We start from the raw sequence: 21675 nt of genomic DNA, 5'->3' as shown, positions 1-21675 counted from the left end.
CACTGCTAAAAGCGATGAACAAGAGAAGTTTAAAGTAAATTACGCGATTAATTATTTGCCAATATCCCGTAAAATTTATTTTATAATTGAGAAATATTTATAACAAGCTTGTCTCCATCGGTTGCCGCAGCCCGGCCAATGGGAATTAAGTGAAAATCCATTGAATTTAAGTGGAAAAATACAAGTGAAAATTAAACAGAAAAAAAGTGTTCTCCTCGGCCAAAAAGAGAAATAGCAAAAAGAAGCAGCATATTAACAGCAGAAGCAAGCAGCAAAACCATAGAAAATTAATGCGTTGGAACGAAAGAAGTAAATAAATTTTGCTTTGTAATGTTTTTTATGGAGGCTACACCAACAACGGCGGGCGACTACAACAAACAAAGAAACAAAGCAGCATTATTTTGATGTACCCGTATGTACATAAATATATATGCGTACATAGATAATTAAAGAGGTAAACAACGCCAATAAATCGGTTCATTCAATATAAACTTTTTATCAAGACAGAAGTGAATAATTTTCGGTGGAAATTAAAGTGGTGTGTGTGTTTGTGGTTGTATGGTAAAAGCGTTTATAAGTGTGAGTGTCTGTTAGCCTATACGTGTGTTCATGTGTACGACTGGCCGAATTCTCGGGTTTGTCTCTCCTCTCCATATGGTGTGCGATGTGAAAGGCCGAAGAGCCATTGTTTTTAAATGAAGAAACATTGACCTTAATCTAAAGAGAATGCATATACATACATACATACGTATGATAAATAATTCGGGGTCAATTCAGATAATATTGGAGACCAAGATCACTCTTATTCTTTACCACTTGGAAAGTGAATCTTATAGAGAAAAATGTAACGCTCGTGGCTCTTGCAATAAACTCCCCATTCAAATTTGCTTAGAGCTCAGGTGCCTTGTTTTGTAGAAGACATCGATGTTATGCCTTTGAATTGCGGAAATGTATAAAATCGTGGTAGTGAATTGGATGAATGACATTCTTATATTTAGATATAGCATACGATCTCCCGTTTCAACAGCAACAGCTGACGAAGGAATATTTCTTCGGTATTCGATATCGTTGTGATTCTTAAACTCGATGTTTGTGATGTGATTTTAGCTTAGAAATAGGAAGTTGTGTTGTAGCCACATATTCGCGTTTGAAGGTAGCGATCCTCGTCAAGCTCCTATAAGTAAGCAATCTCGTTCCGGTCCATAGATCCAATCGCCACGGAACATGATGGCCATTGGTTATATAAAGGCTCCCAATAATTTGCATTGTCATATGGAGTATCATAGGCTCTCAGTATTAAATGGGGATTCGGTGCTGCCCCGCGGCTGTAATTGCAGCTACTCCGCATGGAGTATTCCACTACCCGCTGTGTGGTGCTCATAGTTATTGTTGTTGTAGCCACATTTGGGTAGAGATGGCAATCCTTGTCAAGCTTTTATGGGCGAACAAGCTCGTTCGGGTACATACGACCGATCGCCGTGGGAATATGATGGTCATTTAAGTATTCAAGCAAGAGCCGGTGCTAAACGGCCTCTCACTGAGATTCTTCCCTCCATACTCATTGCTATTCCGTGCCGGGAGGAATTTAAGGCCCATTTTTTGATAAAGGACCCGCGACCCTTAAAGTGCAATTTTACGTAGTTTTTGAATTAGCAACAATGGACATTGATAGGGAGGAACTCAAGCTAAAAAGCCTCCTTTGACACCAGAATGAAATAGGCTCAAGAGCCTTTTGACCAAAGAGAGATCCCGAAAACTTGTTTTCTATCTCCTGCCGTACTATAACATGGTTCTGCAGGTGGAGATTCGTGTAGTCACAGAATGTTCGGACCGGTATAGTACTATCACTATAGCTAGCACTATAGCACTATAGCTATTGTAACAATGGCAGTAAAGTTGCAAACCGTTCCTGATTGCAGAACCACAGTGTGGAAAGCGGGAATTAAATGGCCGACAACCTGAGAGTAAGGGTAAGATGGGCGGAAATAACCGCCCTGCCGGTTTGAACGAGGCTAATGATCTTACGTGGATACCTGAAATTATGAACTAGCTTAAGAATATTGAAATTGTCTTTTGAACACTTACATATAGGACGCTAAAGTCTTTGGACGGGATAGCTGTGAGCACCACACATTTTGAAACATTGAAGTCCGATTTGTGTGGTGTTCATTGCTGTCACGAGAAGCTTAGCTGCGATTCACAGGGCGCGTTCACAGATTGCGGATAGTGGAATGCTCCATACGGAGTAGCTGCAACAGCAGTGGTATCGCTCTTGCATAAATAGTGAGTGCCTATGATGCTCGATATGCCAAGGTGAGTTAATGACGCCTTTAAAAACCAATGGCCACCTTGTCCCCGCGGCGATCGGTCCTTTGGACCCTAACGACCTTGCTCACATACAGGAGCTATACGAGGATTGCCACCTCTATATGAAAATGTGGCTCCAACAAAAACAACGCTAAAGTCCCAAACCGTTCTTGATGCCTAGCTCAAGTGAGATAAAAGGAGTTGATCAAGGAGGAAGATCAAGATTTGCCGAAAACACACTAAGAGAACGTCATGGCAGCGCTATTTAAGTGCGGAACATGGATATACAATGTCCTTCCTGTAAATAAGACGGTAAATGACGACTTTATTTCTCCTAGAATAGAATTTGGTCTGCAGGCCACATGTCATTCATCGGGGCTTGATTATTTATTGAGTTTTTGGGAATTATAGAGTCCTGGAGACTACAGGTGCAGATAAACGACGCAAACATCTCTGTCTCCTTCAAAGATTTGATTCGACGTCAAAGATTTGAATCGACGTCAAGTATTTGACATTGCAATGACAACTCTGGGCTTTTATCAGAAGTGCGAGTACGTGCTTTCTCAGCCCCGGGTAAGTACAATCCGATTTGATTTGTAGGACTTTGGCTGCCCTGCAACCTGCAACATCAACTCATGAAATTTTTACGCGGTCCTTCTACGCGGAGCTCGCACGAGGATGGATCGATGATCCCATACCATAATCAGCACATGACCAGGCTTCTAACGAGGTAACAATCTTGACGCGATGTAGGAGCTTAAACGCTGTTCTAGAGGCTTGGAATTCTGACAGTGGTGGTGGGATCCTACTTTTACGGCGCCTGGCTGCTTCAGCCAGTAATAGGCTGTTTTTGTCAAGTCCTTGACACATTAGTTTAGGCCATGGCGTGGTGGACTTTGCCCTAAACCCGTTGGACCAAAAATTTATGAAAAAAAAAAACAACAAAATATCTTAAGCCCAAATGTCCCTCTTAGGGTTTGGGTGTATTCGGATTGTAGCGGGTCCGAGCACCAAGAGCAGATTTTAAATTCCAGGGGTCGAAAAACATATCGGTATTTTATTTTTTTAAGTTATAAGGGTTTTGTTTTCATCTGCGTCAAATTCGTCGCAAAAAAAGCGTCAAAGCATTTTTTGGGCAAAACTGTATTTTAAGGGGTAGTTCAAAAAAGTCTAATTTTTTCATACCCCCTAATTTTGACTACAGGAACCCGAATATGAAGTCCGTTATTGGGGCTCGGGCCCGTGAACCCCCCTACGGACCAAAAACCTCCCTTGAGGGGAAGAATTCCAACCTAGGCAATATGGGTATGAAATGAAGGGTATTGGTTAGTAGATTCCGAATATGTAATCAAATGGCCCGGGAAGGGCCTATGGGGTCTTGAGAATTTTTACCGCCTTTTTTTGGAAAATTGACGAAGTTGTTATTGTTATTTTAAATAAAAATCTATTTGCCTTGGAAATATTTAGAATCTAGAACTTTATTTCTTGCATATTCGTAATCTACTCGTTTATACCTTTAATTTGATACCCATATAGCCTAGTTTTAAGAGGGTTCAACATTCTCAAGACCCCGTAGGTCTTTCCGGGTCAACATTTTGGACCTTTGTTTGAATGTTCGTAATCTACTAATCAATACCATTCATTTGATACCCATACTTTTAAGGTTAGACTACTTCCCCCAAAGGGGGGTTTATGGCCCCTAGGCGGGATCCACGGACCCGAGCCCCAAAAACGGATTTCTTATTCGTGTTCCTGGGGTCAAAATTAGGGGGTATGCAAAAAATAGATTTTTTTGCTAACTACCCCGAAAAATACAGTCCAGCCATTTTTTTGCATTGAAAAACAATCACCTATAAAAGTACGCAGTTTCGGCCCAATAATTGATTTCAAACCAAATAAACAATAATTCGGTGTGCCTTCTAAGCGAACATTTTACTCTGGTTGAGCTCTAATATACACATTGGATCTACTCCACTTTGTATACATCCGTGTTCTACTCTGGGGTGTTTGTGTGTGTTATGTATGTATTTTGAGTTGAAATCGCATGGCTGCTGTCTGGATACCAAAAAATGTTAAGGGGGATGAAAAGGGGTCCATCGTATGCAGGTGTGTTGTGTAGTGTTTTTTTTTTTGGCTTCCACATAGCCTTCCTTCCTTATACCAAACGATACAAACACGCACAAACACCTATTTGATATAGGCTATCTCTTTCGCTCTCTCTCTCTCTCTCTTAGGCCGCTTTCAACATTGAAACATTCTCACGTCTGCCATCAACAGGAAGTGTGAGTGAACGTTTGTTTAGTTTCTTCTCAATTTTTGATCTAAATATGGATGATGGTGATATAAATATTGCTGCTACTGCATCCTAAAATTAAATCTTAAGAATGGTTATTCCTTCCTTCCTCTGTTGTGTATGTTTGGTTGGCAGCAATTGAATGTTTCCCCAAATTGTTTGGTAACATTGGGTGCTTTCCATGGGGGTGGCAGCCACTGTTGTTGTTAGTGCTTAGACGAATGTCAATGTGTTACAACAAAAAAAAATCTTGTTTTCCTTGATCTAATTTGTTCTTATCCGTTTGTCGTACATCCTATAAGGATTTCATATTGAAATTGTGTTATAAGACCAAGGTAATATTTATGAAGACATTGACTAAATTTATTAAGTAGCCGTGAATGTTCTTAATGAATGGAGATCTGGTTATCCTCAAAAGACTTGTAGGTGTTATGCATTTTGTGAAGTGGAAAATTTGCCTGCTTTGAATTGATTTGATTCAAAGCAAAGTTGAAAACATCTTTAGACCATTTAAAAAGTGGCGCCAAAAATAAATAAAAAAGTTAGGATTCAAGAATGAAAAATACCTATTTGAAAAAAAAAAAAAATTTTCATACAAAGAATTACCATTGAACGAGAAGAAGCTTCCAAAACAATATTGGAGCAGAGTAAGGAATAAGAATTGATATCTAACAAGCTATTTATAGCTACATGATAATATCAAATACCTACAATCCTTATATAGGACTGTACATGAATTTTCTATAGTCTGTACAGTCAGGATACACTCATAGTAAATTCTGTTAAGTGTTCTCACGCATTAGAAATTATTTGACTCCAATTGTTTCGAACTAAAATGTTGAATTTAGTTTGTTATGAACTGATTTTTCACATTCAATTCCGCCAACTTACACCTCAATGAAGTAGCGGCATTTTGGGCGTCCGTTGCTTAGAGTAAAGAGAGATAAGTTAATTTCACGTCTATCTGTCCATTCTACTTTCTTTATGTGTTTTCTATGCAAAATGATATCTCCTCGCAGTAACATATCCCGTGTGCCGAGCATTGGCGGAGATGGAATAAGCTTCATCCACATACATATAAGTATACTTTTGCCTGATTGCAGTCTATTGATTACCCAAGTTCGGTTTTTCAGGAATTAATTCCCGTTTTTTTGGCTCACTTTTACTTTCCTTGATCAAAAAATATTCAGTTGTTTGAAGAGCAATCGATTTTTAGCGATAGCAGCCGATATCGCGGGAGAGAGCGATTTCTTTGACATAACGGTTGCACAAAAAATTGGCAACGCTGGTTATTTTTTATTTCAGAGTTGATTAGATGAATTGAATTTCGTAAAGAAGTAACTGAAGAAGGTTAAGCCAAGCAATCAGCCGACGTACAATTTTTTTTTAATTTTTGGCAGTACTTGGCATTGAGGATGACAACTTGTTTCCTTTTTACATTCATATCTTGTTTACGTTTTCTCCTATTTGATGATATTTTCCATCGGCAGATTTGACATCCTTAATGTTCCTGGGGCCTATCCACTTTATGTTTTCGCAAGTGACCTAACCTTCTATTAGTGAATCCTGAATTTCAAACTGTAAATCACGATTTCTTTTAATAAGGCGTAGACTATTCTACAAACAAATATTAAGATCATACATAAACAACATCTTGTTTCTTAAAGGCTGGTACTATACTTGTTTTCCACAGGTTTTTTGAAACACTACAAAAATCTCAATGGAAACATTATACTTTTATGAAGATATTTTCATAAGAGAATTTAATCAGCAAGATTTTTCCCTTCAAATTTTATTATCTAAAAAAAGTAATCACGAAAAAATGTCGCAAAAAACGTTTTTGGCGATATTGGTCGCCGATTACTTTTCTTTAAGATAATGGACTTTAAAGAACAACAACTTGCTGATTTCATTCAGTGGGATATTCCCCCATTACTTATGGTATAACAATGATAGAATTCTTATTCTATCATTGTTACAATATTTGTGCAGTGTTTCAAAAAAGTAATCGCGAAAAAAAGGGTTTCAACGATGAAAAACGAATATAGTACTTGCTTTTAGCTTGAAGGATTTTTATTTTAATACATCACTAGTATTGTTGCCATTTTTGGTAGGGTTTTCTTCTCTTGGTAGGTTGGTAGGCTGACCTCAATTTTTGGTAGGTTTTTCCAACATATAAATACCACGTTAATTACAGAAAACATTGCCGGGGATTACTCAAAATTATTTCACCATAAAACATGGACGTCGAGGGACCAAATACTGATACAAGGCGTCTTGTCGGTTCTCACTGCATCAAATTTTAGGAAAAAGAACGAATGTTATGATATTGACTGTGACTGGAACAAGTGTTAAGGGATCTTTTTCAAATGTCGTAAATTCTGGTAGCTGAATACAAATATGATTAGATCTGGTCCATACTCAGATGTTGAGGTGTCCATACAACTCACAGCTATGGGTATTAGAACATATACCTCATTCTTGGCTTGCAGAACTTTTTTAGGTTTTGGTCAGGTTTGGTAGGATTTTTCTTAAATTTTGTTGGGAAATAATTTTCTTGAGTGGCAACACTGAACACTAAATAGCGATAAGGCGTGGTATTGCCAAAAAGTTGCCAATAAAAGTCAACGTAAATATTGCCACGGGACTGCCATCAGTAAACTTGAATAAACTGAATAAGAAGCCTTTTAGGGCGACTCAGTTCGAGTTAAGGGCTTGGGCAACAAACGCACATGTTGCAGCGAGACGAGATGACGAAACGTTTGTCCACTTCCTATATCAATGTCAGTTTTCGCGGCTGACAGACTACGGCACTAAGATTAAACTTGAAGCGGACACCACACACTGATATGTGTCCCTGTTCCTTTAAAGGATTGTTCATCGGCAAATTTGCATTTGCAATCGTCGATAAGAATGATGATGACCTTAAGTATTTGGCAGTAGATTACAAATAAGGCATATAATATTAGGTCCAAGTAATGTGAGGTCGCCCCACCCCCAAATATCCCCAAATGGGCAAATTTGCCTACCATGGCTATATGGTACTCAAATGATAGTTATTTGAGAGTAGATTACGAATATGACATTCAAATATGCGTTCAAGTTCAGTTGACGCCTTTTCTCTTAAAAATACATCAAATGGGTTCATTGAACCATTATGACAATATGGGGCTCAAATGAAAGATATTTGAGAGTAGAAAACGAATCTGATATACAATTTTGGAGCCAACTGTTTGGGGATACTCCATAAAGCAGTCCCTTAACTGAACTTTATTTCCGACTATGGCAATATGGAGTACAAATCAACGGTATTTAGGAGAAAAGAACGAATTTGATATCTATTTTCAGGATAAAGTGCCAGTGTGCGCCACATCCCTAAAACACCTTCCAAACGGTGCACATTTGGGGATAACCGCTTTAAAATTTTTCCGATGTTCTTGCCAGGATTCGAACGCAGGCGTTCAGCGTCATAAGCGGATATAGGCTACAATGGCAAATGGAAATAGGCTACATATCCACATTCAGGGCGAAGTGTCCCTACCCTAAAAAGATATTAGAGAGTTAAAGAAGGCGCAGCTGAGCGAGCCCGGTTCGGCTAGTAAATAAATAAATAAAATATCCAAAATAAAACATGACAAAAGTCTAAGAAAAAGCTGCAAGTTAAAATCTGGAGTCTTTTTTGCTCAGTACAATCCCAAGAATCAGAAACGCGAGGAGCCCGTTAAGATGTTCAAAGCGTCCCACCCTTGTGTAGGTGGTCAATAAACATAAGTTTAATTAATGTCTTGAGTACTTCAAGCGCTGTAACTAACCGCCGGTATTGTCCAGCTGTGGTCTACTATTAAGTCACCCTCAAACCTCGCTAGAAGTGATGCCAGAAAATCTGTCACTTTTGGCGACGTAACAGTGATGGATCCGAAAAGATGAGGCAGGTTGTTCAATTTATTGGGCATCCCGAAAGTGATAGAGTGAGGTTAAGAGCTACTCGTTCCAACTTTAATTTCCTAGCGGATGGAAAATGCAAATATTTGCCCACGAACATTCCATAAAGGAACCGGACACAAACTTCTTACATCAATGCTTGCCTATCCGGTTCAATGATAAGACACCCCCTTTGAGAAGAACTTTTTACATACATGACAAAAGTACACAGCATTAAGAGGGGATAACGACCTTTGACAATTTTTTCTAATGCTCTTGCCAGGTTTCAAACCCTGTATCGCAATTCTGAATCTTACAACAAAAATCGTTTAGTTAAATTGAACGACAAAAAATCGTTTGCACTAACGATTATGCTATTCTCTAATTCCTCGTAAACAGAAACCGTTACCTTTTTTTGTTTGGCAACTCTACCCAAAAACACGAAAAACACAAAGGGGAAACGACAAAAATAATAAAAAAAATTCTCATAGCCTGAAATTCTTCTTATTTTAAATTAGAAACATAACAAATCTAATAAAATGTACACAATTATTTAGGAAAAGTGTGGCGGAGGCCACAGCGGCGCAGAGGTTAGCATGTCCGCCTAAGACGCTAAACGCTCGGGTATTAAAACTGGCGAGACCATAAACAATTTTTTTTCAGCGGTAGGTTTCTCCTATGCTGGCATAATTTGTGAGGTACTATGCCATATAAAAACTTCTCGTCAAAGAGGTGTCAAACTGCGGCAAGGAGGCCGCTTATCATTGAGCTTAAATTTGAATCGGACTGCACTCACTCATATCCCGGCACGGTATAGCTATGAGCGCCACACAAGCTGGAACATTGAAGTCCGATCTCTGTGGTGTTCATTACTTTCAAGAGAAGCTTAGCTGGAGCTACCGGACGCGTCCACAGGTTGCGGAAAGTGGAATGCTCCATAAGGAGTAGTTGTAACAGCAGTCGCGGACAATCAGCGGGAGGAGAGTCTCAGTGAGAGGTCGAGTGGCATCGGCTCTTGCGCAAATACTGAGTGCCTACGATGCTTGATATGACAAGGCGAGTTATTGGCGCCTTTAAATAAGCCTGTTTCGCGGCGATCGGTCCTTTGGACCAGAACGAGCTTGCTCACCTATATGAGCGTGACGAGGATCGCCACCTCCACATGAAAATGTGGTTACAACAACAACAACAATACCAATTTATTCGTATAAAACCTTTGCGGAAAAGACAAGAGAAAATACATTGAAGTCACTGTAAAAAATGATTTATATTTCATTCGTTAAAGTAAATTTATCGGACTGAATTCACTTCTATCACTAGTAGCCAAGACACTTGAAACACTATTCCCCCTTGGCTTCGTTAAGAAATTTCCATATGCTGAGCATCAACATGGATTTCGCAAAAGTTACTTCTCTCGATAAACCAAAGTAGTTCTGGCTCAATTGCGTTCCGGCAAATATGGCCGCCTTAATTCCTACACTGTTGGATATGTGTCACATGTGGCCACACGAAACACGCCACCTTTTATTCTACGCGACTTACTTGAGATCCCTCTGCACGCCCCACATTCAACTCTACCCAAAGGGAGACAAGACGAAAAAAGCATTATAAGGAAGGCAAAGAAACTCAAAGTCGAGGACGAACCACAGATATTCAGAGTCAAAGACGTTGCTAATGAAGAAGTCATTGAGAGAGCCAAACCGTGAAAGGCTTTCAGTTAGATTCTGATTCGCAGGCATGTAGGTGAAATGGGTACCTTCAATGAGACCGACTTCAACCTAGTAATACCCGAAAAAATAGGTTAATTGGTCCTTCATAATCCGCGGACCAATGGAAGTGATTTAAGCAAGGCGCCCACCTAACTTGAACCCATAGCTACCACTTTCAGATCATCAACATTGATTTCGTAAGATGCATAGCCAGACAATAGCACTTTCTGCAGTCACCAGCCATTAGTTCGGATGAAAAAAAGCCTATGTACAAACTGTCCTTGTGGCGATTGGTGTTTCAAAGGCGCCAAAACTGTATTTTACAGGGTAGTTCGCAAAAAAGACATTTTTTTGCATACTCTCTAATTTTTACCCCAGGAAACCGAATATGAAGTCCGTGCTTGGGGCTAGGGGCCAAAAACTCCCTTTTGGGGGGAGAAGTAGTCTAACCTAGGCAATATGGGTATCAATTGAAAGGTAGGTAGATTACGAATATGCAATCAAATGTCCAAAATTTTGACCCGGGACGGCGTATGGGGTCTTGAGAATTTGGAATCTTCTTAACCCTAGGCAATATGGGTGTCAAATTAAAGGTATGAACGGACCCGAACCCTAAAAACGGACCTCGGGTTCCTGGGGTCAAAATTCGGACGGATTCGTGTTCCTGGGGTCAAAATGAGGGTGTATGCAAAAAATTAGATTTTTTTTGGGAACTACCCCGTAAAATAAAGTCCAGCCCTTAACTCGTCAGATGAATTTTTGAACCCACCACCGAAAGATGGGGATATATTCATTTTGTCATTCTGTTTGCAACACATCGAAATATCCATTTCCGACCCTATAAAGTATATATATTCTTGATCAGCGTAAAAATCTAAAACGATCTAAATAGCTATGTCCGTCCGTCTGTCTGTTGAAATCACGCTACAGACTTTAAAAATAGAGATATTGAGCTGAAACTTTGCACAGATTCTTTTTTTTTTTTGTCCATAAGCAGGTTAAGTTCGAAGATGGGCTATATAGGACTATATCTTGATATAGCCCCCATATAGACCGATCCGCCGATTTAGGATCTTAGGGTCTCGGATAATAAAAGTCACATTTATTATCCGATTTTGCTAAAATTCGGGACAGTGAGTTGTGTTAGGCCTGTCGACATCCTCCATTAATTTGACCCCGATATGTTCAGGCTTGGATATAGCTGCCATATAGACCGTTCTCTCGTTTTAAGGTTTTGGCCCCATAAAAGGCTCATTTATTGTCCGATGTCGCCGAAATTTGGGCCAGTGAGTTGTGTTAGGCCCTTCGACTTTCTTCTTCAATTTGGCTCAGATCGGTCCAGATTTAGATATAGCTGCCATATAGACCGATCTCTCGATATAAGGTTTTGGGCCCATAAAAGGCGAATTTATTGTCGGATTTCGCCGAAATATGGGACAATTTGGCCCAGATTGGTCCAGACTTGGATATAGCTGCCATATAGACCCATCTCGCGATTTAAAGTTTTGGGCCTATAAAAGGCGCATTTATTGTCCGATGTCGCCGAAATGTGGGACAGTGAGCTGTGCCCTTCAACATTATTCTTCAATTTGGCCTAGATCGGTCCGGATTTGGATATAGCTGCCATATAGACCAATCTCTGGATTTAAGGTTTTGGGCTCATACAAGACGTATTTATTGTCCGATTTCGCCCAAATTTGGAACAGTGAGTTGTGTTAGGCCCTTCAACATTATTCTTCAATTTGGCCTAGATCTGTCCATATTTGGATATAGCTGTCATATAGACCTTTCTCTCGATTTAAGGTTTTGGGCCCATAAAAGACGCATTTATTGTCCGATTTCGCCCAAATTTGGGACAGTGAGTTGTGTTAGTCCCTTGGACATACCTTTCCAATTTGGCTCCGAACGGTTCAGATTTGGATACAGCTGTCATATAGACCGATCTCTCGATTTAAAGTCTTGACCCCATGAAAGGCACATTTATAATCCGATTTTGACACAGCGAATTTTGTTAGGCTTTTCGACATCCGTTGTCGTTTATGGTTCAGATGGGTCTATGTTTGGATATGGCTACCAAAAAGACCAATATTTTGTTCTTCAAAATTGAACAATGACTTTTACTTATTAGACCACTTAATATCCGTGTCGAATTTGGTCCAAATCGGACCATATTCCAAAAAAGCTGCTATGGGCCATAAATTATGCAATTTTCACCGGATTAAGGAAAGGACCGATGGACTTCTTCATCAGCAAGGGCTGCCGCCTCAGTGTATAACTCACTGCTACAACAACAACAACAACATATATACCTGAGGTGGTGGGTATCCAAAGTTCGCCCGACCGAACTTAGTGCCTTTTTAAACTTTTTTATACAAAAGTTATTTTTAAAAGTGTTTACTTGCAAAGAGGGTTCTCTTTAATTGAAACATCGAATGATTTCTCAATTTTCTCGTCGTATATTTCGTTAATTGATGTTATATCTGCGGAAATGTTTATATTTTATTTATCCATATTTGAATTGGTCTAGTTTAGAAGACTTTCATTCCGAGATCATGGCAGCTAACTTATTTGTTAAATTGTGTTTCTCAATGTTTTACTTTCTCTTAGAACTACTTTTAACTTTTGTATTGACACTCCTCTCTTAATTTTTCATATTTTTTACAGCCTCATCACAGACCTGACTGGATGAAGACTTCCAAGAAAAACCATTAAAATTTAAAAGCTAATGCTATAAATATTTGCATTACTCCCATAGAAAAAAAATAAACATACATACATATATATTTCGTACTAACTGTGAAAAAAAACAACTTTTAGGAGGGACTAATTTTGAATATTTTTTTTAGTAAAAAGGTAAGAATTTTTGTACTTAAAAAATTCTTTCAAACCAAAAATTTAAAATTTTCTTTCATTTTTAGTACTAGCCCTCCAACAAAAACAACAACAAAATGTGGAATTCGGATAAACAACAGAATGGTGTTATAACATCTTCAACAAATTCAAACTCTTCCTCGACAACGACCACACAAAATAATGGCAATGGCTCTGCAACGACGCGCAATCCTCCCAAACAGTTGGGCATGACATCGGCCATCAGTTTGGCTGGGCCTCGACCCGAAGATATACAAAAATCCGAAGAATTACGCAAAACACTGGAACCCTACAAAGTCTTTGAGTCCGAAGAGGAACTCAATCATCGCATGGAGATACTTGCCAAACTTAATACGCTGGTAAAACAGTGGGTTAAAGATGTTTCCATAGCCAAGAATATGCCCGAGGCAGCTGCACAAAAACTCGGTGGCAAAATCTACACATTCGGCTCATATCGCCTGGGTGTACATCATAAGGGTGCAGATATTGACGCATTGTGTGTGGCACCACGCAATATAGAACGCTCTGACTATTTTACCTCATTCTTTGAGCTAATGAAAAAGCAACCTGAAGTAACCGAATGCCGGGCTGTGGAGGAGGCTTTTGTGCCCGTAATAAAGATGAATTTTGATGGCATTGAAATTGATTTATTGTTTGCCCGTTTATCTCTAAAAGAGATACCCGATGATTTTGATTTGCGCGATGATAATTTGTTGAAGAACTTAGATCCCCGTTCTGTGCGTAGTTTGAATGGTTGTCGTGTAACAGATGAGATTTTATCCCTGGTACCGAATATCGAGAATTTTCGTTTGGCGTTGCGTTCCATAAAGTTGTGGGCTAAAAGTAAGTTTGGAAAAATTTTTATTTTATAAAATTTAATTCGAAAAGTTTGGTTTAGACAAGATTAGAAAACGATCTGATATCCAATTGTCGGACCAAGTGATAGGGGGACCACCCCAAGCCCCAAAACACCCCTAAATCGAACATATTTACCGACCATGGCAATATGGGACTCAAATAAAAGGTGTTTGCGAGTAAAATACGAATTTGATATCCAAATGTCGGACCGAGTTTCTGGGTCTCCACCCCTTCTCCAAAACACTCCCCAAACAGCACTTATTTACTGTCCATCGCAATGTGGGACTTAAATAAAAGTGTTTGGGGGCCGCCCATCCCCGAGAACGTCCCCCCAAATAGGAAGTATTTGCTGACTATTGCAATTTGAGGCTCAAGTAAGAGATTTTTTAGAGTAGAACACGAATCTGATATATATTTTCAAAGCCAAGTCACTGAGTGGTCGCCCCCTATGGAAAAATGGGGTTCAAATGAAAGGTATTTGGGAGTAGACCATGAATCTGATATGAACATTCGGGACCAACAGTCTAGGGGACGTTCCACCACTATAACAACCCCCAAATAGGAAGTATTTTCTCACCTTGACAATTTGGGTCTTAAAGAGTGTGGAGCACGCTATTGATAGTTTTTAGGGCCCATACCTCCTAAATGAAAGGTATATGAGATTCGAAAACGAATTTGATATCCTATTTTTAGACCAATGGCAATGTGGGATTCAAATATATGATATTTGAGAGTATTTCACGATGCTGATAATTTTAAGGGCTAAGAGCTTCTGGGTGTCAAATGACAGGTATTGGGGAGTAGAGCGCAACATTTATACCCACTCTCGGGACCAATTTTCTGGAGTTCTACCCCCTTCCCATAAGGGGCTCAAATAAAGGCATTTGGGAGTAGAATACGAACCTAATATCCAAATGTGTGACCATGTATTTGGGGCACCGTCCTTTCCTTAAAGAGTACAAATTTACCGACCATGGTAATATGGGGCTTAAATGAAAGGTATCTGAGATTGGAAAACTAATTTCATAACCACTTGTTGGGGCCAAGTGTTTGGGGACGCTTCGTCCCCTAAACTTCCCTTAAACCAATGGTAATATGAGTTTTAAACAAATGGTGTTTGAGAACAGAGCCCGATGCTGATATATTTTTCAGGGTTAAGTGTCTGGGGAACCAACCCATTCCCCAAAACACCCCTAAATCTGACATATATATTTACCGACCATTGCATCCCTATTCATTTGAATGGTAGTTGGGAGTAGAGCACGAAATTGATACTCACTTTCGGGGCCACGTTTTTTTTTATTTTTTTTATTTTTTTATTTTTTTTTTATTTTTTTTTTTATTTTTTTTTTATTTTTTTTTTATTTTTTTTTTATTTTTTTTTTATTTTTTTATTTTTTTTATTTTTTTTATTTATTTTATTTATTTTTTTATTATTATTTTTTTTTTTTTGATTTTTTTTCATTCCGTTTGTAACACTACGAAATATTGATTTAGGGCCCCATAAAGTATATACAGGGTGGCTGATGAATATTGCTACAATGATGAATATTGCTACATTTTTTTTTCGGTGTATGGAATACATTTTTCTTTTATTCATGTTAAATTAAATTATTAAATTAATTATTAAATTATTATTAATTAAATTAATTAATTAATTAATTAAATTAATTATTAAATTATTATTATTAAATAGAAAAAAAGTTATTACATTTTTTTTTGGTAGCGGCTTTCATCAGCCACCCTGTATATTCTTCATCGTCTCAACATGCCGAGTCCATCTATCCATGTTCGTACGTCCGTCCGTCTTTCAAAATCATGATAGCGGTTGAACGCGTAAAGCTAGACGCTTGAAATTTTGCACAGATACTTAATATTGATGGGGATTGCAACTGGGCCATGTCGAATCAGATTTGGATATAGCTCCAGTATAAACCAGTCTCCCGGTTTAACTTCTTGTTCTCCTGGAAGCAGCAATTTTTGTCCGAAATCGAATCAGAAATCGCGATACGGATAGCCGATCAAATGCTTTTTAGCAAGAAAGCATTGAACCAAACGGTCAACATATATTTTCTTATTTTTATTTTTTTTATTTTTTTTTTACTTTTATTTTTTTTTTTTGTTTTTATTTTTTTATGTTTATGTTTATTTTTATTTTTTTTGTATTTTTTTCATTTTATTTTATTTTTATTTTTTTATTTTTTTTTATTTTTTTTATTTTTTTTTATTTTTTTTTATTTTTTTGTTTTTTTATTATTATTGTTTTATTTTTATTTATTTTTATTAATTTTTTTTATTATTTTTTTTATTATTTTTTTATTTTTATTTTTATTTTTTTATTTTTATTTTTTTTTAATTTTTTCTTTTTATTTTTATTTTTATTTTTATTTTTTTTTTTATTTTTTTTTTTATTTTTATTTTTTTTTTTATTTTTATTTTTATTATTTTTTTTTTTTTTATTTTTATTTTTTTTTTTATTTTTATTTTTTTAATTTTTATTTTTTTTATTTATTTTTATTTTTATTTTTTTATTTTTAATTTTATTTATTTTTAATTTTATTTATTTTATTATTTTTATTTATTTTTATTAATTTTTATTTTTATGATTTTTTATGTTTATTTTTTTACTGTACTCTTTGATTTATTTTTATTTTGGTAATTTTTTATTATTTTTATCTTTTTTTAGTTTTTATATATATTTTTTTTAACATCCTATTTCTTTTTAATTTTTTAATATTTAGACTTAATTTTTTTTTATTTTGTTTACTTTTTTTTATTTTCTAAGAAAGATGTAAAATTTTTCTGAACTATAATTTCTGAACCTAATATGGATTTAATTCGTTTTTTTTTTGCTTTTGTCTAGAACATGGCATCTACTCGAATTCCTTGGGCTATTTTGGTGGTGTCACCTGGGCCATGTTGGTAGCGCGTACTTGCCAATTATATCCGAATGCTACGGCTTCCACATTGGTACACAAATTCTTTTTGGTATTTTCACGATGGAAATGGCCACATCCGGTTTTACTAAAACATCCAGATAATGTCAACTTACGATTTCCGGTAAGTGCCTCATATTATAGTTTCTATTTTCGATATAAAAATAAAATGTTTTTCTTCTTCGTGGTTTTTTAGGTCTGGGATCCCAGAGTGAATGCCTCAGATCGTTATCATCTAATGCCGATTATAACGCCGGCATATCCACAACAGAATTCCACATTTAATGTTTCGGAATCGACCAAGAAAGTCATATTAATGGAATTCAATAGAGGCATGACAACCACCGATGAAATAATGTTGGGCCGTGCCTCTTGGGATAGATTATTCGAAGCTCCTAGTTTCTTTTATAGGTAAGTTGCACAGGTTTTAACATTTTTGTGTAAATTTTTGGTTTTAATGCTTCTTCTCTCTCCCTTTGTCCAGATATCGCCATTTCATTGTACTTTTGGTAAATTCACAAACCGCTGATGATCATTTGGAGTGGTGTGGTTTGGTCGAATCTAAAATCCGTTTACTTATAGGCAATTTGGAGCGTAATCAACACATTTCATTGGCCCATGTCAATCCAAAATGTTTTGATCATAAAAAAGGCAGCGGCAACAGCAGCAGCAACAACAACAATAATAATAGCAACAACAATAATTCTTGTTCACAAAATAGCAGCGGCAATGAAGATGACAAATCGCAAACATCATCCGTTGGTGGTGCTAACAGTAGTGCAGGCAGTGTCGGTGGTGTTTCACAACAATCATCATCGTCGGCCTCGTCAACTCTATCCACATCGCCATTCTGTTCAATGTGGTTTATAGGTTTAGAATTTGAACGTACGGAAAATCTCAATGTAGATCTAACGGAAAATATACAAAATTTCACAGAACATGTTATACAACATGGTGTAAGTATAACAGATTTATAATAATATTTGAAAATTAGAAAAGGGTAGATTTTTGCTTAGAGCCGAAGTTTGCACAGAAAGACTTGTAGCTTTATTAGAGATTAAGAAGATTTCTTTGATTGCGCCACAAGAAAAGGGGTATCGTCCCTTGCAGACCTGATAAGAATGTGGAAACTGTGGAGGAATGAACGAACGCCCTGAATGGGTCGCTTATGTCTGCATGTCGTAGCAAACATTGAATGCGATGGTGGTCCATATAACTGGTTAGTCTAACAAAAGTCTGCAAAAGACTTCAATAAGGCGAAAGCCACTAGGACACCACATGAGTGGTACATCTTCAATACTGACCGGCACGGGATAGCTGTGAGCATTACACAGGCCAGAACATTGAGGTCCGATCTGTGTGGTGTTAGCTTAGCGCATTTTCAGGTTGCGAATATTGGAATGCTCCATACGGAGTAGCTGCAACGGCTGTCGCGGACAATCAGCGGTGTCGAGCGGAGAGTCTCAGTGAGAGGTCGGACGGCACCGATTCTTGCACAAATACTGAGTGCCTATGATGCTCGATATGACAAGGCGAGTTAATGGCACTTTTAAATAACCAATAGCCACTCTGCTCCCGGGGCGACGGGCCTTTGGAACAGGACGGAAGATCCTATTCTCCACAACAACTACTGTAGTGCACATTCAGAAGTTAGACAGCATATGAACGATGTCAACGTGGCATCGGAGGAGGTTTGCACTAATATGAATTCGTCAAGGATTGTTGAGAAAATTGTGTCGAAGTCAATAATTCTTTGGGTGATTAAAAGTGACGCCTTCTTTAGTTGGCCAGCAACCGATAATGTATCACCGATCGAAATACATACTGTGTCCGATAGACTGGCTCGCAGGCTAAGAGAGGTATACTCTGCCTGCATCAGCATGTCACAAGGAATGGATGGACACAGAGGTTATTTTCATTCCAAAAGCAGGAAACCCGTAACTCACGAAGGCAAAAGATGTTGTTCCTATGAAGGCGAAAATTCCTGAAGATTGACTGTTGCTACAACAGCACAACTATAGGAAGGGCAAGTTCACTGTTACAGCCCTTCATGGCCTATTTGGTTTCAGGCTGTCCTTACCATGGGGTATTTTATTAGTTTCACCGATATGGCCTTGGTGTATTAGTATCATATTTGGGCTCCCACCTTAAATTAGGATACCAAATTTTTGTTTTAGAGTTATTATAAACAAACCAAATTTCGCCTAAATCGCCCCCCACATCTCCCAGATCTGGAGTTTTTGCAAATTGAGTAAGAGGAGGGTCCGCCCATTAAAGTTTGGATGTTAGATCAGCTCCATTCTCTTGGTTTTGGTAGTGGATTGGAGTAGCCAACCCCCCCTTGCCCCGAAAGTGGATATCAGATTCATACTCTACTTCCAAAAACAACACTTGAGCCATATATTGCTATAGTCGGTACATATGCCTGGTTTAGGGAGAGTTTATTAGGCTAGGACCCCCAGAGACATAGCATCAAAAATGAGAATCAATTTCATGCTCTACTGCCAAATACCATTCATTTGAGTCCCATATTGCCATGATCGGTAAATAGGTCCGGTTTGGTGGGTTTTTTTAGGGGTGGACCCCCAAGGGCGGTCGCCCAAACTCGTATCCCAAAATTGGATACCTGATACTTTTTCTCCTCCCAAATACCTTTTATTTGAATCCCATATTGTCATGATTGGTGTATATATTTCGTGAGTTTTGGGGTGAGGCGGTCTGCTTAGCCACCAAACCCAAAATTTGGATACCAATTTTTTGGTTTTAGATTATTATAAGAGAACAAGCAAAATTTCGCTTAAATAGCACCACCACTGAATATTAGATTAAGGGGAAGGATCCGCCTTCGCCCTCATATATCCAAAAATTTAGTATCCTCTTTTCAATACGGGACCATTCTGCACCATATGTAAAAATTTCATGAAAATCGGTTCAGCCGTTTTTGAGTCTGTGCGGAACATATGAACAAACAAACAAACCATCACAAATTCATTTTTATACCCTCCACCATAGGATGGGGGTATACCTATTTCGTCATTCCGTTTGTGATCCTATAAGGTGTTTATATTCTTAATCGTCATGACATTTTAAGTCGATTTAGCCATGTCCGTCCGTCAGTCTGTCAAAAGCAAGCTAACTTTCGAAGGAGTAAAGCTAGGCGATTGAAATTTTGCATTAATACTTCTTATTAGTGTAGGTCCGTTGGGATTGTAAATGGGCCATAACGGTCCATGTTTTGATATAGCTGTCATATATACCGATTGTGGGTCTTGACTTTTTGAGCCTCTAGAGGGCGCAATTCTCGTCCGATTTGACTGAAATTATGCACTTAGTGTTTTGATATCACTTCCAACAACTGTGCTAAGTATGGTTCATATCGGTTCATAACCTGACATAGCTGCCATATAAACCGATCTTGGGTCTTGACTTCTTGGGCCTTTAGAAGGCGCAATTCTTATCCGATTTGGCTGTAATTTTGCACGTGGTTTTTTGTTATCACTTCCAACATTTGTGCACAGTATGGCTCAAATCGGTTCATAACCTGATATAGCTGCCATATAAACCGATCTTGGGTCTTAATTTATTGAGCCGCTAAAGGGCGCAATTCTTATCCGATTTGGCTAAAATTTTGCATGAGGTGTTTTAATGTGACTTTCAAAAACTGTGATAAGTATGGCGCAAATCGGTACATAACCTGATATAGCTGCCATATAAACTGATCTGGGATCTTGGCTTTTTGAGCCTCTAGAGGGCGCAATTCTCATCCGATTTTGCCCAAATTTTATACAACGGCTTCTCCCATGGCCTTCAACATACTTTTGCTATATAGTCTGAATTTATCTATAGCTTGATAGAGTTCTCATATAAACCGATCTCCCGATTTTGCTTCTTGAGCCCCGAATCGGACTATAACTTGTTTTTTATACATTTTCTATTTTTTTATATTTAATTTTTTTTATATATTTTATTTTTTTATATATTTTATTTTTTTATATATTTTATTTTTTTATATATTTTATTTTTTTATATATTTTATTTTTTTATATATTTTTTTATTTTTTTATATATTTTTATTTCTTTATATATTTTTTATTTTTTTATATATTTTTTATTTTTTTTATATATATTTTTTTATATTTTTTATTTTTTTTTATAAATGTTTTATTTATTTATATATTTTTTATGTTTTTATATATTTTTTATTTTTTTATATATTTTTTATTTTTTATTTTTTGTATATTTTTTTATATATTTTTTATTTTTTATTTTTTATATATTTTTTATTTTTTTATATATTATTTATTTTTTCATATATTTTTTTATATATTTTTTCATATATTTTTTTATATATATTTTTATATATTTTTTTATATATTTTTTTTTTATTTTTTTATATTTTTTTTATATATTTTTTTGTAATTTTTTTATTATTTTTTCGTAAAGAATTTCCTATAAAGCCCTCTCTTTTACTATCCCCTTAGGTAAATATCAAAATGTTAAAGGAGGGCATGTCCATTGAGGCGCGCCATGTCAAGCGTAAACAATTGTCACAGTATTTAGATGGCGATTTCCTGAAGAGGGAACGTAAATCCATGGACAGTCATAATAGTTTCAACAATGCGATCATAGCCAATCGCAAACGACTCTCCAGTGAGTTGTTACAAAAGGACGGCAGTAATGGTAGCAGTAGCAAGAGATCACGTGTCAGTGAATCGGTAAGTAGTGCCTGAAAATGTTCGAGAACAACTGAATCTGAATGATTTATCGTATTACAAACTAT

The 21675-nt window shown here is 37.1% G+C and overlaps 1 protein-coding gene across 4 annotated transcripts in view; it reads left to right on the top strand.

Annotated features, from left to right (window-relative positions):
- LOC106096249 (poly(A) polymerase type 3) overlaps positions 1-21675 on the top strand; it is a 36309-nt gene continuing 14634 nt past the window's right edge. For all 4 annotated transcript variants that reach the window (XM_013263898.2, XM_013263899.2, XM_013263900.2 and 1 more), the window contains exons 1-7: positions 1-454; positions 12895-13083; positions 13149-13944; positions 16823-17019; positions 17092-17306; positions 17380-17851; positions 21377-21610. In XM_013263898.2, the coding sequence (XP_013119352.2) occupies positions 13179-13944; positions 16823-17019; positions 17092-17306; positions 17380-17851; positions 21377-21610 (1884 nt within the window). In that variant the 5' untranslated portion in view covers positions 1-454; positions 12895-13083; positions 13149-13178. The remainder of the gene's footprint in view (positions 455-12894; positions 13084-13148; positions 13945-16822; positions 17020-17091; positions 17307-17379; positions 17852-21376; positions 21611-21675) is intronic.

The sequence above is a fragment of the Stomoxys calcitrans genome, chromosome 5, assembly GCF_963082655.1.
Source record: "Stomoxys calcitrans chromosome 5, idStoCalc2.1, whole genome shotgun sequence".
Taxonomy (NCBI): Eukaryota; Metazoa; Arthropoda; class Insecta; order Diptera; family Muscidae; genus Stomoxys; species Stomoxys calcitrans.
Note: the sequence above shows the minus strand (reverse complement) of the source record. Positions and strands in the feature narration are given on the sequence as shown.